This window comes from Tiliqua scincoides, chromosome 1, assembly GCF_035046505.1.
Source record: "Tiliqua scincoides isolate rTilSci1 chromosome 1, rTilSci1.hap2, whole genome shotgun sequence".
NCBI lineage: Eukaryota > Metazoa > Chordata > Lepidosauria > Squamata > Scincidae > Tiliqua > Tiliqua scincoides.
This window is the reverse complement of record NC_089821.1, coordinates 140,372,512-140,395,643: the sequence shown is the minus strand read 5'-3', so window position 1 is coordinate 140,395,643 and position 23,132 is coordinate 140,372,512. Positions and strand designations below refer to the sequence as shown.

The window sequence follows — 23,132 nt, the reverse complement described above, 5'->3', positions numbered from 1 at the left end:
AATCAGTTTGGTTTCTGATATATTTTTTGAGATGTGGTGACCAGGATTGTACATAGGTGCACTATAAATTACATTATGCTACTGGTAATTTTGTCTTTCCTAATAGCCCATAGTATGGAATTTGCCTTTTCAGGATGCATAGCAAAATGATTGTGTGGTTCATTCCATCTCTAGTTCTGATCTGGAGGTAATCAAATTCAACATTGACTTTGAATTCTGCCTTCTGACTTTACAATTATTAACTTTGTACCTGCTGTGTAGTCATATTTATATTCTTGAAAAAGAATAATTTGTAATTTAAAGTAACTATAATTTTAAATAGAAGGTCCCAGAGATGCTGAGTCTAAAAGACAGCAAATGTCATGAAAAATGATTTAGAATTTGAGAGGCAAGCCATGACTTCCTTGGAAACTGGAAACTCTCACAACTTTTCAGTTTTTTTTCCTGTTTCCAGTAGGGGAGTAGGCTTTCCCTATGGAGTATAACTGCTAGGCCAGGAATTGTGTCATGGACATTGAAATTGTGTTGGTTGCCAGTGCTGTGTGTCATGTGCCACAATATGACAAACTCAGACTCTATGGTCTTCAAGGAGTAGTGTGGGCCAGCCAGAGATCATCTCCCTTTGCTCTCAGTGATTGTCTAGATGTTATCCAGTGAATTTAGGCTATCATGGACCTTCCAGAGGTCTTGTTCCCAGTGGGAATTCCTCAGAGGAATTCCTGATGAGAGAGAAATTCAGTCTCCTCTGCCTGTGTCCAGTAATAGCGTATACTGATCAGATCCCATAGTTCAGTGAGTCGTTGTTGTTGTTAGAAGCACTGTGCCAAGCCCTACCCTTGTTATCAGAAGCACTGTGACAAGCCCCATTTCTGTCTCTGTGATAGGGTAGGCATAAGATAAAGGGAGCGTTTGTACTCCAGGAACAGAGGGAGATGGTCGGCAATTGCCACTAGACTTGGCACTGCTGAACTATAAGCTGGGAAGTGACTATACAGAGACTAAGCACCCTTTGTTTGTGTGGGCTCCTCACAGATCATCTGAACAGACATTCGCTTGGCCAGATCAGACAGATCTCAGTGGGGAGGGGAGTGGAGCCACCTTTCTCCTTCATAAGTGGTAGAAGATCCATAACCAGATTCCTTGTTTACCTGCAACCCCATCAAAGTCAGCACTGCCAGGTGGGAAACAGAGCACAAATGCAAGACAATTGAAATTCAACTTCAGAGTTCCTTCAAGCCTGAGGTGAAATCCTGGGTCATTGATCTGGTTATTCTCATCTGTGAGTTTCTGGTGAGGATTGTGATCAGCCAAATGGTTTCCTGCTTAGTCATCTATTTTTAGAGGGCGTTGTGGAAGGCCTTCATAGTGAGCGATGCAGATGAGCTCGAGCAGCAGATTAGTTAGTTTTAAAACGTGTATCTTTAAGTTACCTTGGAGTTTTTGAAATTCTTTCTATTATGCTTTGGAGGTATTCTTTGAAATTCAAATGAACTTTTGTCCCAAAGAAAGTTAAAAAGCACAGAACATCTCTTCCAGCAAATGGCTCAATGCTTGTTCCACTATCTCAAAGAAAGACAGTCTCTGTTTTATTTATTTATATGAATCTTGTATTGTGTTACTAATTGTATAGAAATTACCCACATAGTTCTGCATTTGCATTTGCTCAAGCCACTTTTGTCCTCCATACATGGATTGGAGGACCTTGTGCTACATCATTTGCTATTAGGAAAGGATGAAGAATGTACAAACCAGGTGGCAAAATTTCTTTATTTAATTTAGAGGAGGCGTGGTATAAGTGAGTAAGGGCAATGTATTGGCTTGATTTATGGGGCTGTTTTAGGTATGGTTTAAATGTATTATGTTGATTTTATGCCAATAAAAGGCTTCTGAATCTGAATCTGATCTACCCACATAGCAGCTGTAATCCATTCTATATTTTATAAATTTCTGAACCACTCTTTAACTATTTCCAGGGTAGCTCACATTAAAAAATATATAAAATCAAACAGTACAATAAAATTGGCAGCATAAAAATATTTCAGATTAGAAGGTCTTTGTTTGGTACCAAAAGAATAGTAGCGTAGGCACAAACTGGGCCTCCCTGGGGATAGCACTCCATTGATGAGATGTCACAACTCAGAAGGCCTCCTTACCCATTGCTGTCAACTCACCTCAGTGGGTAAGGATACCTGAAGAGGGCCTTCAAAGATTATCTCAGTGTGTGGACAAGTTTGATGCAGGAACAGGCAGGCCCCCCCTTCAGGTACCCAAGGCCCAAGCCACGTAGAGTGTTGAAGTGTGATTGGAAATAGTCTGGAAGTCAGTGCAACCCTGTCAGTGTTGGCAAAATGTGTTCCCACTTATCAGTAACTAGTAGTAGAGGTGGGGGGTTTTTTGCTTAAAAACTAAAAACATCACATCTTATGTTTAAAATATCCATATAAAAACACAAAACAGATATGTTTAAGATATTTTACTGAAACTAAAATATATTACTTTTAGAAATAATATTGTAACTGCATTTGTTGACACTATATTACCTACCCAGTACACTTTTAAAGTGTTTAGAATGAATAAAAACGAGAGCTTGGAATAAAAGCACATAACATGGCTTTCTGCCTTTTTCATTTTTTTCTTCTCATGAAATCTGTGAAAAAATAAAACCATTTTCAAACAATTCTACCAGTTAGTCCAGAATGTTGCTGCCAAGTTCTCAGCCATGTTATTATACATATAACCTCCCTACCGCATGTTAATGAGTAGTTTTTCGAAGGTGCAAATATTATAACCTTTGTCTAAACCAGTGGTTCTCACACATTTAGCACTGGGACCCACTTTTTAGAATGATAATCTGTCAGGACTCACCAGAAGTGATGACATGACCGGAAGTGCCATCATCAAGCAGGAAAATTTTTAACAGTCCTAGGCTGCAATCCTACCCACACTTACACCCAGGAGTAAGTCCCATTTATTATCATTGTTAACAGAATATACATACTAGTTTGTTAAAAGTACAGGTCTGTAACATTTCCCCAGATGCAGTCACATACCATGGTAGCATCAATTCTAATATATTAAAAATAAAATATTGAAATGAATGGGGACCCACCTGAAATTGGCTTGCAACTCACCTAGTGGGTCCTGACCCACAGTTTGAGGAACGCTGGTCTCACCCTATGCACCTGCTATATTTGCCTCAGTGGAACTTGCTTCTGTGTATTAGTTCAGTGGATTATCAAGTTATTGTCTTAGAAAAACTGTGGTTTGCAAAAAGTTTTGAGAGGCAGCCCCTTGTTCAACATGTTATGATAGTTGAACCAGAAGAGTTAGCCCAACTTTCATGATCCTCAATCTGTGTTGTTTATTTTGCATCTCTCATGGTTTTTCTTAAACAGACATCTTGGATCGCAGCTTTGTGAATTAGAAAAACTAATAGATAAAATGATGATTGCAGAGTTTTCTACCTATGCTCGCAGTGATCTAAACAGACCTTTGGAGGAAGAATGTCAAGTTCTGGAAGAGGTACAGTACTTATCACTGAATAAGCATAGTTCTAGACAGCTGCTCTTTCTAAGCAAATACTGAACCTCACTGTCATAAATGCCAATTTGCACCAATACAACTTTAATTGTCACAGTGATGTATTAGTATTAATATCGTTATTAACTAATAAATCGTAATTTTGACTCTGTTCTGGTATAGTCTATTATTTTCTATTGTAACCTTAATTATTTTTCAGCTCTGTTATGACAACATCCTCAGCCTTATGCTAATGAGTTGTTTTTCAAAATCACAAATATTAGAATCTTAGTCTAAACTCTGTATGCCTGCTATATTTTCCTCAGCAGAACTTGCTTCTGTCTATTGGTTTTGGGGTTGTTGATTCTCAAAATACTTTCTTTGGAAAAACCACCATTTCCTGTTTAATAATAGTACATTGACAACTTCTGTTGAAATTATTGAACATAATTGTAGTTGAAACTATGAAGCTAAACAGCTGGGAAATGTTAACGCTGATATGTTTTTCTAAATGAATTAAGTTATATATTTTTCAGATTCAAGATCCATGCGCTTTAAAGAACTTATTCTATCTGTTTGTTTTGTTTCAAGACTAAACACACATATTTGGATGCTGGTTCTTAAAGCATGTATCATGACAGCTCCAGATCCTAAAGTCTAAATAGAGTTATAGATACAGATAATAAAGACCAATAATAAAAGACATGGGTGCTGAAGTTGTTACCTTGTGTGTTTCCTTGCCCCCAATTCATATTATTGCTAGTGGAAGTGAAATGCATAGCATAATGTCAATTAGGAAATTGCATAATGCATAAAGTACTGGGTAAGTTGGATAGAACTGGCCTCTGGTCCTTGTATGCTAGATGAGCTGCTGTTATAGCTTTTTCTTACCATTTCTAAATAAGTTGCTGGAACCAAGATAAAACTTCTTTCCCTTTCTGAGCAAGTACAGTTAGTGGTCAAAGCATAATTTGGGGCTGAAGCACTCTGAGTTCTGAATACAGCCTCCATAATACTCTCTCTGGCTTGGATCCAAATTACTGTTTGGTCAGGCCTAGTGAAATATTTGACATCTTCCATTCTGAATGGTAGATCTTCATGTTATATTATAAATTGCTTTTCAAACTTTGAGGAATGTTTCAACAGCAGATGGTGATATAGCATGGGGATTTGTCCCTAAAAAGGAAGAATTTAGAGTTTCTATGGGCATGCTTAAGCTACTCTTTGAATCCTAATCTCTAGTAAGACTTTTGTGATGAGTCCATCTCAGTTTTTACACATGTAAATGTTCGTCAGTCCTTCTTCCTCAATGTTTCCACAATAATCACATTTGTAGATAATATTCCACAGTGTGTCTAGTAGCCTATGGATTCTATAATGTCTTCTGCCAGTCCAGAATCAAACTTCAATCTACATATTAGTTCACAGCATGACTGTTACTATCCCTCTTGTCCTATTTAGTATTCAGTATGCTAGCTTGTTTGTATTATGTTTGCCTTTTTAATCCCAGTTACCTTTCCTTCATACGTTCTTTGGATTTTTATTTTCTTTCTAAATAGGAACGGCTTGTATCACTAGTGTTTGGTCTTCTAAAACAAAGGAAACTGAATTTTTTTGAAATATATGGAGATGAAATTATTGTCACTGCAAAGAATATAATTAAACAGGTAATTTTTCTTTGACATAACATGTTGGGAACATCCTACATCTTATATATATGCATGCACTTTGTAAAGATTGTATTTTTCATCTGATATTTCAGATTCCTAGGCATACCCCTTTTAAAATCTCTCCAGTGTTACTGTGTCCTGTTTTGCAGTATCAATATTCTTGGGGCTCTTAAAGGTGGGCAAAAGGTGAAGTTTATGAAAAGTAAATTGGGGAGATTTGTAAGTAGGGTTACCAGATATAAATGCCTATACCTTTAATTATTGTATTGAAGAGGGAATTTTGGCAGGTGCAGCTTTTTAAACCTTTCCATGTTGAACTGTACCTGCCAAAATTCCCTCTTCTATACAGTGGTTAAAAGTATAGGCACTCTGTCCTAGTTTGTATCAGAGAACCCTTTTTATAAGCTTATATATTCTTTTTCCTGGAGGGCTTCCATGGTTAGAGCAGGTCCAGAAGCCTGCCAGCAAGTGACTTCGTCAGCATGCTTCATATCTTCCCAGGACAAGTATGTCTGAAGTACTGTCCCTGGGGAAAGAATATCATATAACTTAGAATATCATATAATTTAGAATGTTGGGTGCCCTGCTTCCTTCGTTGTGGGGAGATTTTCTCCCTAGTAATTGCATTGGTCTCTTCAGACAAATCCTAGTCCCTGGGGAGAATGAGGGGTGAAGCTACAGAGCATATTGACAGCAGGGCTTGCCAAGCACACTCCTGAACCTTCTATAACAATAGACACTGTTCAGAATTAGAGCCAATTAGTTTCTTATCGCCTCTCATTCAACCTCTGGATAAAGAAATTTACAGCCTAATCCTAACCAATTTTTCAGTGCTAATGCAGCTGTTTCAACAGGATGTGCACTACGTCCCGCAGTGGGGGACAATCACGAAGGCCTCCCCAAGGTAAGGGAACATTTGTTCCCTTATCTTGGGGCTGTATTACAGCTGCATTGGTGCTGGAAAGTTGGATAGGATTGGGCTTTCAAACATTCTTGGTTAATAGAGCAGGCAGGCAAAAAAGGGAAGAGCTAGTTTGTTGCCATGGTGACAGATAAGAAATATGTATCTTTGACTGCCTTTCAAATAATACAAAACAGAGTTTTACACTTTCGAAATGAAAGCTCGTAATGTTGAACAGCCAGTATAAGTCACATGTATCACAAATGTATATATACCTAAAATTACCCCTCTATAAAGATTGTGAAACTTACCACATATCTGGAAAAATACTAGATTTCAAAAGCCTATGAAATGTGGACAATTCTGATCAAATGCTACCCAGAGAAACCCAAGTGATAACATTACTGCATGAGAATTTTGTGATCCCAGAAGTATGAATCAGCCCAAAAGTACTAATTTTGAAGATTTGAAGTATAATGTCCTTTGGAAGGTCTTGATATGACAGCAAACACACTTGCTCAGTTCTTCAGATATTAGCCTTTTAAAAATTTCATGATCAATTCTATATATCCCCAAATAAAAGCAACTTGTCTTTAACATGTCTGCTTGTTGAATAGCCATCTTGAGGCAACATAAGCCTTTCTATCTAGACTGGAATACAGTGGCTGGGTAAGAAATCTGTTAAAAAGATTTCATGTTTTGGTGTTCATTAGACTTTAGTCTAAGCCTTTTACTCTAAGACTTTACTTTACTCTAAGGGTGGGTGGGTGACCAGGCTGCAGCACAAGCTGCCTGAGTGGGGGAGGTAGGGAGGGAGGGTTGGCAGGCAGCTGGGCGGGCAGGCGGGTGGCTGGCTAGGCTGCAGCACAAGCCACTCAAGGGAGGGAGGGAGGGAGGATGGCTGGGTGGGCAGGCAGGCAGGCAGGTGGGTGACCAGGCAGCACTTGCTGCCAGAGGGAGGGAGGGAAGCAGGAAGGGCAAAGAGACAGGTGAGCAGGTGTGTGTGTGTGAAAGACCTTAAGAACTGGCTGGAAGATCGCCCCCCCATGTGCGAATGTGTTTGTGAATGTGAAAGTTCGTAGAAAAAGTTGGAAAATATCATAAAGACTCACCTATAAGGCAATAAATTTTTTATCAAATATCCAGCTTAGACCATCTCCTCATCCTGTCTGTGAGTTGCTCAGGGGGTCATGGCAGTTCAGGGGTGTTGTGGCAGCCAGGAGAAGTCTAGAGGAACTCACCCTGTTCAGTGTCACACTCCAGCTGGCCATGCTTTACCTCTCTCAACAGCATCCTTCTGCAGGCAGATGCTTTGTATTGCAGCTAGCCAGCAGGTGACTTGGCAGGCAGGCAGGCTTGCTACTGCTGAGGGCAGGCAGTGGATGGCCCCGGGGATGGGTGGACAGGGAGCGGGAGGTGGGGCTGGGATCCAGCAGTTATTACCCAGTTATGCTGGATCCCAACCCCCATTTCTGGGGAGAACAGAGGGGCTTCAAGCCGCTCCGCTCTCCTTGGACTTGCGCCACCTCAAGAAGTGGCGCAAGTCCTTGGAGAACCAAAGGTGCCAGCGGGCCTTACCCAGAGGTAAGGGGAAATGTTTCCCCTTGCCTCTGGCTGAGCTGCTTATGGCCACAATCCTGCACTGGATACAGTGCAAGCCTCTTGGCTTGCCTGTTCCAGCGCAGGATAGGATTGCGCCCTTATTCTCCTACAATAGTAGAAGCAAGTTTAATCAAGTTAAATAAGCAAATATTTGCAAATATTAAGCAGGGCCTAGATTTCCCATGCACACATTTTTATTCTACTCTTTCAGGATATTACCCAGCCTAACTAATTCAGGCTGCAATCCTAACCGCACTTTCCCCATTGAACAAAATAGGACTTACTTCTGAGTAGACCTGGTTAGGATTGTGCCCACAGGGAATTATGCTGAAGGAATTATATTTGGGGGAGAATCTAAGATACTTCTCTTATATTTTGCAGTGTGTGGTTGATACAGTATCACAGATAGAAGAAATAGACACAGATGTAATTGTTAAGTAAGTACAGTATAAGCCTACAGCTTTATGTTGTTTTTTGCAGAAAGTTACATAGATGTATTTGCTTCTTTATCTGTGAATAATTGTTTGCTAATTATGTCAGCTTGCTTTTCACTGCTTTAATCCTTGCACAGGCTGGTGCATGTCTGCGCCAGCCCAGCCAACTCTAGAGGAGGCGCAAACTTGCTTTACGGCACGTTTGTGACCCTCCTGGTCCAGCGCAAGGGCACCCCAGGATTGCGCCCCTAGTCGATCAGATTAAATCTTTTGTCTCAACTGCTGGGAAAAGTAAAAATAGAAGCCCCTGTTGTTTCTTATTTCTGGTTAGGAAACTTATTTGTATCTTAAAAAATATTATATTTGTGTTCATCTCGGATACACAAAGGATTTATAAAGAGGCATTGTGGCTATACAGGTTGGGCAGCTTAATCCAAATTACTTAAGCCCAAAAGCATTTTGGATATCAGATTTTTCCATATTTTGAAATACTTGCATATACCTAATGATCTTGGGGATGGGGCCCAATTATAAACATGAAATTCATTTATTTGTGTATACACCTTATACACATAGCCTGAAGGTAATTTTATACAATATTTTTAATAATTTTGGCAACACATCACATGAAATCGGGTGGAATTTACTACTTGTGATGTCAGTGTTAAAAAAAGTTATGATTTTTGAAATACAATGTATTTCAAAACTCCGGGTAAGGGATACCCAACCTGTAATTCTTTTGAAAGACCAATTGTCTATTACAGGTCCAGCCTATTTATACATGGATTTTTTATACACGGATTTGACTCAACATGAATGGCTACTGCAAATGAGAAGGAATGTGCTGATCCCTGGAGAAGGGGAAAAATGTACCCCTTTAAAATCAGTTTTAAAAACTGAACAGTCCTTTAACAATAGCCTCCTTAATGAGGGGGGGGGCAGCTGGCTGACAATCCATGAATCCTTCTCTCTCCAGCGGACCCCTCACTTCTCCCTGTGCACATGAAAGAAAGGTGATCACTTTGCATTGGTGAAGGGAGGGGCTGAGTGAAGGGGACGACTGATTGATGGATTGTCTTCTTAATGACTCTTATCTTACATCACAAAGGTCAGCAAGTCTGTTTTTAAATCACAGAGCAAAGAAACTTTGTTTTTTAAATTGATCTGCTATAGTGCGTTTTTTGCCATCCAGGTGAGTGCTTGGAAGGGAACCCACACAAATAATGAGGCTCAACCTGTAGTCTGTTATTTCTCAGTATTCTTTTTCCTGGTAATGGATTTAATTACGTGTATTTTATTACAGAAGTGAATTCTTTGTCCTCACTCCAATAAGGAATCCCCATAAGCCTCAATTTTGTGTGTTCTGCTTGAGAGCAGTAATTAATTCCTTTAAAAGTGATTAAAACAGATTGGTACAGTTAACTCTTAAAGGAATGTGTTTTAAATTCTAATCAATCAGATCCTTCACAGTTCTGATGCTTAATGCAAGATTTTGAAATTTTTTATAACCCCCTTCCTCAAGATTCTGACACCTGGAAAAGTCATATTCCTGAAACTGTAAACCAGGAAAATGCAATTTATCCATCTTTATCCATCTTCATCATCATGTTGCCATTTTAAAGATTATACACTGAAGCTGAGAATAGAGCTGACAAAAGGCTGATGAAGGCCAGCCTACAAGCTGAGAGCTAAACTGGAGTTTAAATAAAATAATTATTATATCATGGTATTCTTTATAGACTTGCAGATCAAATGAGGATGATGAATTTTCCACAGTGGTTTGATCTACTGAAGAATATTTTTTCTAATTTTATTATCTTTCTGAAGCGAATTAAGGTAAGATGACTATTTTCTATAAAGGCTTTTTACATAGTCACTTGTAAACAGAAGCATTAGCTTCTGGTAATATACCCTGGTTTACTGTAGGCTCCAAAATGAGTTACATATTTACATACCATTATAGGTAATCAAACTCCAAGCTATGCTGTGATGAATGTGGATTGGCTATTTTGCAAGTAGGAAAGTACAGTGGATGTTTCAGCAGTAATATTTCTTGCTGATTATTCTACTTTCTCTGGTTTTGTTACAGTCCTTTGTTTATCTTTCTATGCTTGTTCTAAGGCATTAATTCATTATTTCATTAATTGATTCATTTCAAGATGATTCTTGGGGAAACATGTTGTATGGCATTAATCTGTCAAAATAAATAAGCTGTTTTTTGTTTCATTATTACTGATTTGTAGGAGGAGTATTGCATGAAAAAAGTGATTCCAAATCCTGAGAAGCCCAAGTTCCATTTCCCCAGATTCTCTTGAAAAACTCTTTATGGTCCTCTAGAGTTTAGTTGATACAGCCTACATGTTCCTTACTCACCATGCTTCCTGTACTGTAATGCAACCACCAAAAAATTGTGTTGCTCTTTGGTGAAAAATCTCCCTGTAGTGCTTGTGGGAGTGTTCACAGAACAGCACTAAAACATGTTCTCCTTGAGCGCACAGTTCTTTGAATCCAAGACACTATTACTTATCCTATCTGTGGAATATGGTGAAATAATACACTTAAGATGTATTTAGTTTTAATGAATTAGCAAGCAAAAGAAGGTAATGTTTTGAGGCATGACAAATCCTGTAAAATTGAATATGCATTTCAGAAATGTTACGTGTTTGGATACAAGTTAAAAACATAGAAATAACCTTGCTAAAATATATATATTTCAAGGAATTCAGCATAACCTGCATTTTTTTTAACCAGCACTGTATTTTATTCTAGGCAACACTGAATGTCATCCGAAGGGTTGTTCTCTTGGTTCTAGATAAGAACCAAAGGAGCAAGGAGGTGGAGAATGTTTCTGTTCAGAAGAGCTCTGCAAAAGACAGTATCATAGACACAGAAGTGGCTTACCTGACTCATGAGGGCATGTTTATAAGTGATGCCTTCAGTGAAGAGGAACTTCCACCTGCAGCAAGTGACTCTCTCTCTCAGAGAAACCTTTCTCCAGACAGTGAACCTAGCAGCAGTGACTCTGTATCTGAGCCTGAATGTACCACTGACTCTTCCTCAAGCAAGGAACACACTTCATCCAGTCTTACGCCTGGTGGAATTGATTTCATGTACGTAGTAAAGAACTATTACTGATTCTGGCTTCAATAGCTGACACATCTCCATTCTGTTCAAATTGGAGCTGAAATTATTCTAACCAGCAACAGTGCAAATTCATTGCTTGCAAATCTGAAGATCTGAAAGAAAATATTCTCCCAAACTCTGAAACTAAAAACATGATTTCCAAAACACATTTTAAGTTTAGGTGCATTTTGTTGGGCAGTCTGAGTAGAAGCGATCCTAACCCTGAAATCTATTGCCAAACATTAGTTTTACAGCATTCTGTGCCATTACCTTGATTTTTTCTTTGGTTTTGACAGTACTATATAATTTGAACAATTAAAAGATGCTCTCCACAATATAGTGGTAGCCCCATACTTAAGACAGACATGCAGACATCTAGTGCTCATTATGTACATTACACAACAAAAAAGAGGGTTATCTCAGAGTGTACATTCACCAGTGAATGAATTATCTGTTTTATAGAAGTATTTCTATACTGGTTTTTAACTACCACAGAAAGTTGTTCATAAGTAAACTGTTTTTTAAATTGTTTTCAGGATTGGTGAAGACATGAAACTTTCTGAACTAGAACTTGGGAGATTAGCAAATAATATCCAGGATCTGCTGTACAGTGCCTCTGACATTTGCCATGATCGGTCTGTCAAGTTCCTCATGGCTAGAGCAAAAGTAAGTTCCATGCAAATACCATTTATTTAATTGTTTACTGTTGCTGAAACAAAAGCATTTTGTGCCGAAAGCTGAATCCTAGGTAGGTAATTATCTGGAAATTTGCATCTCTTTAGCTTCAGCAGTTATGACATGACTGTCTGCAGTAAACCTCAGCCACAACAATCTAAACCCAGTTTTGAAGAGATAAAATTAATATGCAGGTCCACTAAGTGCAGACTTAGCTAGAGGAAAAGTAAATTTTAATACTAAAGCATAGCTTTCAGTTAAAGTGCAGTTTAGCTGAAGTTATTGGTTTGGATCTCAGTTCAGCTGAACAGTTAAAAGCCAGAGGCTGGTTTAGATAACGTGATAATTTATGTCAGATTAGAAATGTTAGAGCTTTGCTGTCCTGGGGAACTGAAACTGACCTAATTCCCTGCACTTTTACTAGTAACCATTGTCCACTCCCAGAAAAACTCACCATTCTCAGGAGCTGAAACTACACAAATCTCTATTAATTTACCCGAGTCTGATGCAGCCCAGTAATGAAATCGTGTCCTCTTACCTTAAATTAGCAGCTTTATTCTCATTGACCACAACAGAAGATTGTGGGGAGTTAGCCAAAGTTATAAATTTAGAGCTCGTTTGCAAGAGAACCAGCTCCACAAATATAGGGGAAGCCCCAGTGACAAAGCATCACAGCCCTAGTGACGAAGCAATTGGATGACGGGCAGCCCAATCCTGAGCTGCCCCGGGCGGCCAGCCTCAGCGGCACCGAGAATGGCTGCCGCCGGATCCTGTGTGCCCCAGGCTACCTCAGGTGGCACCTTGGGAGAAGGGGACTTTTGTCCCCTTCTCCTGGGTAAGGGAAGCAGCAACCAAAAGGTCGGCGGTAAAGGTGTTCATGTAGGGCACTGAGCCCCACACAAATACCTTAGATCCAGTGGAGCAGAGCTCCATGAATCCGCCCCCCTCCCCGGGCACACCTCCCGCTTGCCCCACCCCCGCCCTCGAGCACACCTTTCCCCCGCCAGCCGCCCCCCTCCCCGGAATGCCTCCTCCCAGCCCCCCTTCCCGCCCCGCTTACCATTCCGCAGCTCTGCAGTCCATGAGACTGCCGAGCCACAGAGGCTGGGCACCTACCTGACACTAACCTGGCACTAGCCCAGCACTGGTCAGTACTGGGCTAGCACAGGTGGTAGCCTGGTGGTGAGGCTCGCAAATGTGCCTTATGGCACGTTTGCGACAGTGTGCGGCGGCACAAAGCTGCAGCACTGAGCCCAGGATTGGGCTTTCAAACATTTGTGCAAGTTTATCATGGGGACAAGGAAGCCATGATGTTAATGCTCCCCATTTAACAACGACTTTGCTCCCTTAAAAATGTAAATTTTCCAATAAACATGCTCTGTATCTAAAAGCATACAGAAATAAATAATAACCGGTTGGCAGAAAGCCAACAGAAGAGTGGATGCTATTGGTGTGCAGAGCAGTCCACAGTCACATGACCCTTGGAGATGTCTGACAGTGCGCATCTGCTGCTATCACTGTCTATGCTTCTCAGACTTGTGCAATGAAAGAGGAGAACGGAAGGGAGAATGTCTCCTTCCCCTCTCACCCACACTTCTTCTCCCCCCTCTATCTTGAAATACAAGCACATGCTGATCCAAGGAGAACTTCAAAGAACAGTATGCCAAGCAGGAGAGGTGAATGTATTGCAATGGTGACAGCAGAAGATGAGAGGAGGGATGTAGGGAAAGGGTGTGTGTGCTTGGATGAGCAGCTGGAAAGTACGTCTATATAAGTGGAGTACAGTGGGCCCTCCTTATCAGTGAATTTCAGTATCAAACTTCTAGTTTCTTTTTTAAAAGGAGAGCATCCCTTCTCTCTGCATAGCACTAACGTACAACCAGTTCAAAATGCTTTATCATGGAGAGGCTACATTTTCCTTGGAACCTGCGTCGTTTTCCAGGGAAACATTTATTAAATAAGTCCCCATGCGGCTGCCTGGTAACATACCTTCTCAGCCTAACCTGACTCAAAGGACTGTTGGGGGGATAAAATGGAATAGTTCCCTATAAAGATCTTGAGCTTCTGTGATAGGTAAAATACTGACTGGATAAAAATTTTTCCTCCTCAGTATGTGAAGTTAACATGTTTAGGGAGAAGGCTTTTTAATGGGGCTTCCCTTCCTTGTAGTCTTCTGAGCCCTGAGGGTGGGGTATGCCAAAAACTGACATAATACTATTTCATCATCTTTTGTCTTCAGGATGGATTCCTGGAGAAATTGAATTCTACAGAATTTGTTGCCCTTTCACGGCAGATGGAAACTTTTATCTTAGATACGGAACAAATCTGTGGTAGGAAGAGTATGTCATTGCGTGGTGCACTTCAGAGTCAAGCTAATCGATTTGTAAACCGATTCCATGAGGAAAGAAAAACCAAACTCAGGTATCTTTTATGCATAAATGTTCTAATGTGATACAGTTTGCTGTATCTTTTTAAAAGTCTTTAGTAAAATTTATTAAAAATTGTTTTAGTGCTAAAGGCACTCTTATGGGGAGAGTGGTTTTTTGATTTGTTTTTGCTTGTACTATTTGCCCAATTACTGAACACAATGCCTAATGTCCCCAAGGAACTGGCAGGCAGAAGACTTCAGGCTTCTACTATTGTCTTTATACTCTGGACTGGGTTGGCTAAGCTGTCAGTTGATCCTGGCCTTTGAAAGGGTACAACAGGGGCTTGTTTGTTCTTTGGCTTGCATCTCATGTTTTTGTTTCCCAGATGACCTATGGAAAAGTTTTTCCCTATCTGTTGAACTAAAAAAATGTGTTTGTTACCTGACAATTGTCTCAGTTTTATTGTATTATGTTTTATGTAGTTGGTCCGCTAAATTCTTTGAGTCAGGTGTTCCATGTTCTCATCATCTGTGCATCTTTCATCTGAGGCCCAGTTTATACATGTGATCCATATAGGTGGTTACTAGTAATTAGGATAAGCAGATGTCCCAGTTTGAAAGGGATAGTCCCAGATACTGCATGTTGTTGTAGTGTTCCCTCTGGTTTCTCTTTTGTCTCGGAATTAAAACCATGGTGCCAAGCATTGCACCCAATTGGTGCCAGGCTTACAAGGTTATAAGCAGAGCCCTATTTCAGTCCAGAGCGGTATTGCTTCCTTGGTCTTATGGCTTTCAGGCAGCTTTTCTGGTGCATGGAGGATGCCAGCATGTTCTTTCCGTTTCAGCCGAGGCTTCGGGCTTCCTTGCTGCTGCCTTCTTTTCGGCTGTTTTCTTTTCTGTTTTCTTTTCTGTTTTCAGAAGCAGAATCGTTTTCTTCTTTTTTGTAGGAGGAGTTTGTGGTTTGCTTTTCCTTTTTGCAGTTCATCCCCCCTTCTCTTTCTGTATTTTTGTGTCTGGTTGTTCTCCCTTCTTGGATGGTTGTCTTGTATTTTGCTGTCTGCCTCTTCATAAAGGTTCCCCTCCTTTTTCTTAATTCTATTACTCTTTTTCTGTAGTATCTTCAGTCTGGGTTGATTTCTCCTCTTGTTTGTCTTGTCACACTGGTATCTGGTACACTGCTTTCCGCCTATTCATAAAGGCAATTTATTTGGTTAGTGAATGAGCATTTCAAAACAATATGTAATTTTGATTAATTTTTTAGGTCTCCCTTTCACTCTCAAAAGGATGTGGTTTTGATCCTAAATTTTTTAGGTCTCCCTTTCACAGGATGTGGTGCTGGCGTCTATCCTAGACGCCTTTAAAAGGGGATTAGACAAGTTTCTGGAGGAAAAATCCATTATGGGGTACAAGCCATGATGTGTATGCGCAACCTCCTGATTTTAGAAATGGGTTATGTCAGAATGCCAGATGCAAGGGAGGGCACCAGGATGAGGTCTCTTGTTATCTGGTGTGCTCCCTGGGGCATTTGGTGGGCTGCTGTGAGATACAGGAAGCTGGATTAGATGGGCCTATGGCCTGATCCAGTAGGGCTGTTCTTATGTTCTTATGTTAAAAGTGTCCTGGTTTGGATGGTAAATAATATGGGCATATATTATAATAATAATAATAATAATAATAATAATAATAACCTGAATAATATAATATAATATTATATAATATAATAACAATAACCCTACCTATAATGTAAATGCATAGCTATTGTGCCATATGGCAGCTGACTTCCTAGACAGTTTAGCCAGTTCTAGTGCTACAGTTGTGATGCCCTCGGAAAGGATGGTAGTGATGTTGCTAAATTAGCCAAATTGTATGGTAAGCCATTTCACTTATCACACAAATGACTTCCGGTGTGATTTTGTTACAAGTGACCATCCCCATAGGTTACGGGATATGTGAATTGGGTCTAAGGCTTTATAGTCATCCTGTTTCATTAGTTTAGATTGTCATTTGTCTCAGGAAGATTTCACCATTGCACCTGTCTTGTGAATCTGCCAACCACTAATTAATCTCTGCATCAATTGAATGTTTTATTAGCCCATAAAGTTCAAACCAGTATAAACATGAGATACCTCAGAAATGCGTGTTGTTTTGTTAATCTCCTTTCTTTTATTTTTGTCAATAGCCTTCTACTAGACAATGAGCGCTGGAAGCAAGCTGATGTTCCGGCAGAGTTTCAGGATCTTGTTGATTCTATATCAGATGGCAGAATTGCTTTGCCAGAAAAAAAAGTACGAGGTGGGTCTTTTGTCTCAGTATCTCTGGTTATTCCAGTGTTATCATGTTACCACAGAATGTTAGAAGACTACTTTGAAGCTATTTCAATTTTAAGCACAGTGGCTAAAGAGTTAGCATGGGTGCAGCCTATTTATCTGCGGATTTTATATCTTCAGATCTGCTCAATGCTGATTCCTTGTACCTGCGTTGAGCCAAACTTACCCCAACCTGAACCTCTGAAGGTGACCAGAGCTGTGCTATGGTAGCCTATGCAGGGCTTTCTGGAACCCGCAGAGGTCATGCATGTCACCCGCAATCTCTGTGGGCTTTAGAATGACTGAAAAGACGTTGCTTCCGGTTTCCAGAGGAAAACCAGAAATGAAATTTTTAATGCATTATAAGGTATAGGTCCAGCCTATTTATACACGAATTTGTCTCAACAGGAATGGCCCCTGCAAATGAGAAGGAATGTGCTGATCCCTGGAAAAGGGGAAAATGCACCCCTTTAAAATCAGTTTAAAAAACTGAACAATCCTTTAACAATAGTCTCCTTAATGAGAGAGAGAGGGCAGCCATCAATCCTTCTCTCTCCACCGGCCCCTCCCTTCCCCCTGAGCACGTTTGCTTTGGTGAAGGGAGGGGCTGAGTGAAGCGGTTGGAGGAGGACTGTTTGATGGATTGTCTTCTTAATGACTCTTATCTTAGAGTCAAAAGGTCAGCAAGGCTGTTTTTAAATCACTGGAGCAAAGAAACTTTGTTGTTTAAATTGATTTGCTATAGTGCAGCTTTTTGCCATCTACGTGAGTGCTTGGAATGTAACCCACGCGAATAATTAGTCTCAGCCTGTGTTATATTAATGCCTTGTAAAGCATTAAAAACATCAGTTCCAGTTTCTCTCAGGAAACCAAAAGTAGCGTTTTTTCAGCCATTCTGAAGCCCAGAGGCTACGGGCCGACACGCGCGGCCTCTGCGGGCTTCAGAAAGCCCTCCAGGGGCAAGGGTAGAACAGCTCCAGTCATCTTCAGAGATTTTAAAGGGACTGAAACCACAGATTTCATTATCCAAGGCTTTTGGTATCTGCGGAGGGGTGTTGTGTCCCTGGTGGATCCCTGGTGATTCCAAGGCCCTACCTGTATGTTGAAGTAAATTAGCAGTAAAGGGTTTTAATCGTGTTTCTTCTAATCTGGAATAGTCACTTCACTTTTTTCACCTTTTAAAACCTGGCAAGTCTTAATGACATCCTTAAGCCACACATCTTCAAGCTGATCTGACTTGGGCTGGAAGAAGAAAACATCTCAAGATGTTTAAATGAAGCAAATTGTATTCACTTGAATGGATAGAGAGGATAAGAAGTGCTTTTGTGTGGAATACCACCAGAAGGGCTGCATACCTTAGAATACTCAAATCATCCATAAAAATCCAGAATGTCAGAAGAAGTCAACAAACCTGTGGGCTATCCATGATCTCTAGGAGCATGTGCTCCTCAGTTGAATGTTCTGCCTCCAGCATAACATATAGTTCTAACAAAATGTCAGTTGTTGTCATGGTGGATGTGTGTGGAGGCAGGGTTTGTGTATTGCAAGCTCTAGTGAGTGTGCTGTGTCCATGTGCAGTTTAGCAGCATTTCTAAGTGCAGTACTGAAGTCACAAAGCAGAGGGTTGATATGATGACACTCACTGTTCTGACTGTCTGTATCTGGGGCAAGGGGTAGATCTGATATTCTCTCAACTTGTAGTCCTTTTACCTTAAACTTTGAGAATCAAGTCTCATCCCGTCTCAAAATCACCACCATGAGTTTTGTTTCCTAATGTGACATAATATAAGGAATTGATTTATAGTAGGTTATTGGAAACAATCTTGCATCGTGACCATTTCTGATTACCCTGTGATGGTTCCAACCTCACAAAGAGCTGGTTGCCTGTAGCTTTCAGCAACACAGAAACTACTATTTCCAAGGGCCTTTCCCCCTTCAAGTTTCCCTTAGCTTTCCAAATGGTTGTTAATCAGCATATGATGTGAGGTCAACATTGGGTTCTCCATGTGGTTTGATCTACCACAGTCTCGTATGTGCTGATTCCACTCAGTATGTGGCCTTCAGGAGAGGTGAAGGAAGTCAGCTGCCAATCTCCCAAAAAGTTTGGGAGAATGAAACATCTGTTCTGTAATCTGATCCAAAAGTTCTTCCATGGGGTTATACACTGGATTGTGTAACTGCTTAAAAGCAAGTGGAAGCTCAGTGTTTAACATGGGAACTTGAGGAACTAGAAACGGTAATTTTTCCTGGGTGTGATATTTTTAGATATTTTTTACATTTGTCTTTAATTCTTTTTTTGTTCAATTGTCTAGTGCCTGAAGAAAGAAAGCCAACTGACTTCCTTATTGTTGATGGACAGAAGTATGCAGTTGTTGGGTAAGACGTAGTGTTTTCTCTCTTTCTTGTCTGGTTACCTAGTTTGCATTTTAAATAGTCATTTTGAATATTAAACAGCAAAGGGGAGACGGAAATGGCTAAAATATATCTGAGAGATGTTGATATCATATTAATGACTTGCCAGTCTATCATGTGTTCCAACTATATGTTTGCTTTTTCCTCCTGCAGGACAGTGTTGCTGTTAATTAGGATCATCCTAGAATACTGTCAGTGTGTGGACAACATTCCCTCAATCACTACAGACATGCTTACTCGTCTGTCTGACTTACTGAAGGTACACGTCCCTCACCTCGCTTGCCTGATGCAGGGAATTTGATTGATTGGATTTGTAATCCGCCTTTCTCCCCAAAGGGCATCCAAGGCAGCTAACGGCAGTGAACACATAAAATGTATAATACAAAAGGTAATAAAATACAAATAAAAACTATAAAAGCAACAATATAAAACAGGCAATATAAAAACAAAGCACTCAGCAATAAAACATGTCAATAAAAAACATTAAGTTCCTAAAAGCAGCCATTATAGGGCCTCAAAAGCTTTCCAAAATAAAAATGTCTTTAGGCCTCACTGAAAGGTTATTAAAGAGGATCTCCTGTCTGGGGAGGGAGATCATAACACAGGCACTACCACTGAGAAGGTTCTGTTTCTGGCTGCCATCCCCTTGACTTCTCTTGATGGTGGTATAATCAACAGGGCCCCCTCTAATGACCTCAGAGAATGGACCAGGTCGTACTGGAGAAGGTGGTCTCTCAAGTACTCTGGTCTCAAGTTGTTTAGGGCTCTAAAGGTCAAAACCAGCACCCTGAATTGGGCCCAGAAACGAACTGGCAACCAGTGCAGCCGCCGGAGTCAAACCGCCAACCTCCAGCAAGCTTACTAGCTGTAACTTCTGGACCATCTTCAGTGGCAGCCCCGGTAGAATGCATTACAGTAATTTTGTTGTCATCATGGCATGGATCACTGTGGCAGGTCCAACTGAGACAGGTATGACCATAGCTGGCACACCAGTCAAAGCTGGGCAAAGGCACTTCTGGCCACAGCAGACACCTGGGCATCCAGAAGGAGCTGTGAGTTCAGGATAAGCTCCAAGCTGTGAACCTACTCTTTCAGGGGGACTGCAACCCCATTCAGAATAGGGTGATATTTCTGATATTTCATCGATTTCTGAACCTAGAGGACCTCTGTCTTGTCAGGATTTAATTTCAGCTTGTTAACCCTCATCCATATCCCAACTACCTCCAGGCAGTGCTCCAGGACAGAGACACCCATCTTGGTATCTGGTGGAAAGGAGCTGAGTGTCATCAGCATACTGATGCTACCCAACTCCAAATCTTCAGATGACCTCTCCTAGCAGTTTCATGTAGGTATTAAATAGCATGGGGGACAGTATAGAACCCTGCTGTATCCCGCGGGCCAAGTTGCTGAACAGGAATCCCACCATTTGGGATCTGTTGACCAAGAAGGAACAGAATCACCGCAAGATAGTGCCCCCAATGCCCGACTTGGCCAACTGTCCCAGAAGGACACCATGTTCAGTTGTGTTGAAAGCTGCTGAGAGGTCCAAAAGGACTAGCAAAGGATGCACTCCACCAAGGCCGTATCCATCTCCAAGCCCGACCTGAAAGGGATCCAGATAATCCGTTTCATCCAGGGCCCTCTGGAGCTGAGATGCCACCATCTGCTTGGTCACTTTGCAGAGAAATGGGAGGTTCGAGACTGGCTGATAGTTGTCCAGTGGGTCCAGAGAGGGTTTTTTCCAGAAAGCTCAAAACCAGTGAATTGCTGGACAGGGGTCCTGACAAGGGAGATGGAATCCCAATAGATTATTGCAACCCCTTAACAATAAATTAGCTTATGCAACCCCTAAGGTCTATCTAAATAACAACCTACTCCCTTACAATCCTCATACAAAGTATCTTTGGATGTAACTTTGGACCGGACTCTCTCTTATAAGTCACACCTCGAGAACACGTCCACAAAAATCAATACCAGGAACAACATACTCCAGAAATTAATAGGAACAAGATGGGGAGCTTCAACCACTACTCTCAAAACATCAGCATTAGGATTGATCTACTCTGCAGCAGAATACTGCACTCCAGTATAGCCCAACAGCTGTCATACTACCAAGACTGATGCCAGATTAAATGAAACCATGAGGATCATAAGCGGCTGTATAAGACCCACTCTGTCTGTTGGCTCCCCATCTTGAGCCACATAGAACCCACCATCCCTATGGAGACAAGAGGCTTTAGTGAAAGAATACAGAAAAATCACCAACAACCCACTTTTACCAGTACAGGCCGATCTTCCTCATTTATCAATTGGTAGGCTTAAATCTAGGAAGCCTTCTCTGGCACTCGCACAACATCTGCACAACAATTTTAACATCAATGCCCAATGGAAAGCTACATGGGCAGTCGAACGCCAGAAACGGGTAGCTTTATAGACGATCCTACACTTAAGGTGCCAGGTTTCGACTTACCTTGCCAGCACTGGAAAACTTTGAACAGGATCCATACCCTACATGGTGTTAGTCAGGACTCAGTGTTTCAATGGGGGCTAGTATCTACCCCACAGTGTGATTGTGGGTTCTCCCGCCAAACCATAAACCACTTTGTGTCTGGCTGCAAACTGAGGGCATATACTGGCCCATGGTCTGACTTTTTCAGTGGAGGTAACTCTGTCCTTGAATGGATGGAAGAACTAGACATTGACATTTGATCTAGTCTGATATATATAGTAGTTGGCAACCTTCAGTCTCGAAAGACTATGGTATCGCGCTCTGAATGGTGGTTCTGGCACAGCGTCTAGTGTGGCTGAAAAGGCCGATTCGGGAGTGACAATCCCTTCCACACTGGGAGCAAGTGCAGTCTGTCCCTGGTCTATCTCCCTGGCTATGGGCCTTCCTTCTTTGCCTTTTTGCCTCAGTCTGTTGGCCAAGTGTCTCTTCAAACTAGGAAAGGCCAAGCTGCACAACCTGCCTCCAAGCGGGCTGCTCAGAGGCCAGGGTTTCCCACCTGTTGAGGTCCACTCCTAAGGCCTTCAGATCCCTCTTGCAGATGATATATATAAGTCCATGTATTATATTGTCGAGGAAGGAGCAGCTTTCTTATCTGCTGCTCTCCGCGGAATGCGGCTTCAAAGACTCAGCCCACACAAAGAGTACTTTTAGATACAAGTCTTTCATTAGTTCAGTCAGTATTTACAAGATAATAGAAAATAATAGCAGTGTAGCAAAGAAACATAAAACGGCATAGCTCGCCATACACACGATGAATCAGCCTTCCCTGCTTTTCCAGCCTTCCCAGCCGTTCCCCCTTCCCCTTGTCCTGCACGTGGGTGCTCTTGCAGGCTTTTTAAAGCACTGAGTGTGAATTTGGAAGAGTGGTGTCTCCTCCTCCTGATGCTGACTCAGCACCTGTTACAATTAGTGAGCTTGTTCACCTGATGCTTGGTGATTCAGCGTTTTTACATTGCTTAGGCTCTACCTTATCCAGACCAAATTCCTTGGGTTGTTTTTCTAACCCTGACATATATGCCTTATGCTAAATAAATAAATAATAAATTGCAAAACACACACACACACACACACACACACACAACCCGTTCCTGCAGTTGTGGCTGCTGCATTAACTCAGAAACCAGAAACCAAGCTGGAATATACCTTGTGTTTTTAAATGTAGCTTTCATATAAGCATTTAGTGGGTCCCGTTAGGGAGAAGGGCGGGATAAAAATAAAGTTTTATTATTATTATTATTATTATTAGTGATTGTAAGTAGACATGAGAAACATTGAAAGAAATATCTTGGCCATTAACATCTAAAAGACTTGTATAGGACTTTGAATGCACAGAATGAAAGTTCATAAAGCAGTCTGCTCCTCACTGCTACACAGGCATGCTTTATTCACAAAGGTAGAACCCACAAATTAGAAAAACAAAGGGCAACTTAACCTACAGCTAAACAAATTGCCCCACTTTATGCTTGAAGGGCCAGGTGTCTTAATCAAACTGATACAATAGGGAAGTGAAAGGACAACAAGTGACTTCGATGCCAGTTTAAGCTGCTTGATTTCTAATACTAACGTACTGATTTATGTAAGTATCCCCTCAGAATAAACTATCAGCATTTGAT

At 41.0% G+C, this 23,132-nt stretch overlaps 1 protein-coding gene across 1 annotated transcript in view; it reads left to right on the top strand.

Moving 5' to 3' along the window:
• Positions 1–23,132, top strand: part of VPS54 (VPS54 subunit of GARP complex) — a 53,984-nt gene that overhangs the window by 19,565 nt on the left and 11,287 nt on the right. Inside the window, exons 10-19 of the mRNA XM_066638930.1 lie at positions 3,396–3,522; positions 5,079–5,186; positions 8,074–8,129; positions 9,866–9,962; positions 10,896–11,236; positions 11,786–11,915; positions 14,164–14,345; positions 16,472–16,584; positions 18,911–18,974; positions 19,164–19,269. Coding sequence (XP_066495027.1) covers positions 3,396–3,522; positions 5,079–5,186; positions 8,074–8,129; positions 9,866–9,962; positions 10,896–11,236; positions 11,786–11,915; positions 14,164–14,345; positions 16,472–16,584; positions 18,911–18,974; positions 19,164–19,269 — 1,324 coding nt within the window. The remainder of the gene's footprint in view (positions 1–3,395; positions 3,523–5,078; positions 5,187–8,073; positions 8,130–9,865; positions 9,963–10,895; positions 11,237–11,785; positions 11,916–14,163; positions 14,346–16,471; positions 16,585–18,910; positions 18,975–19,163; positions 19,270–23,132) is intronic.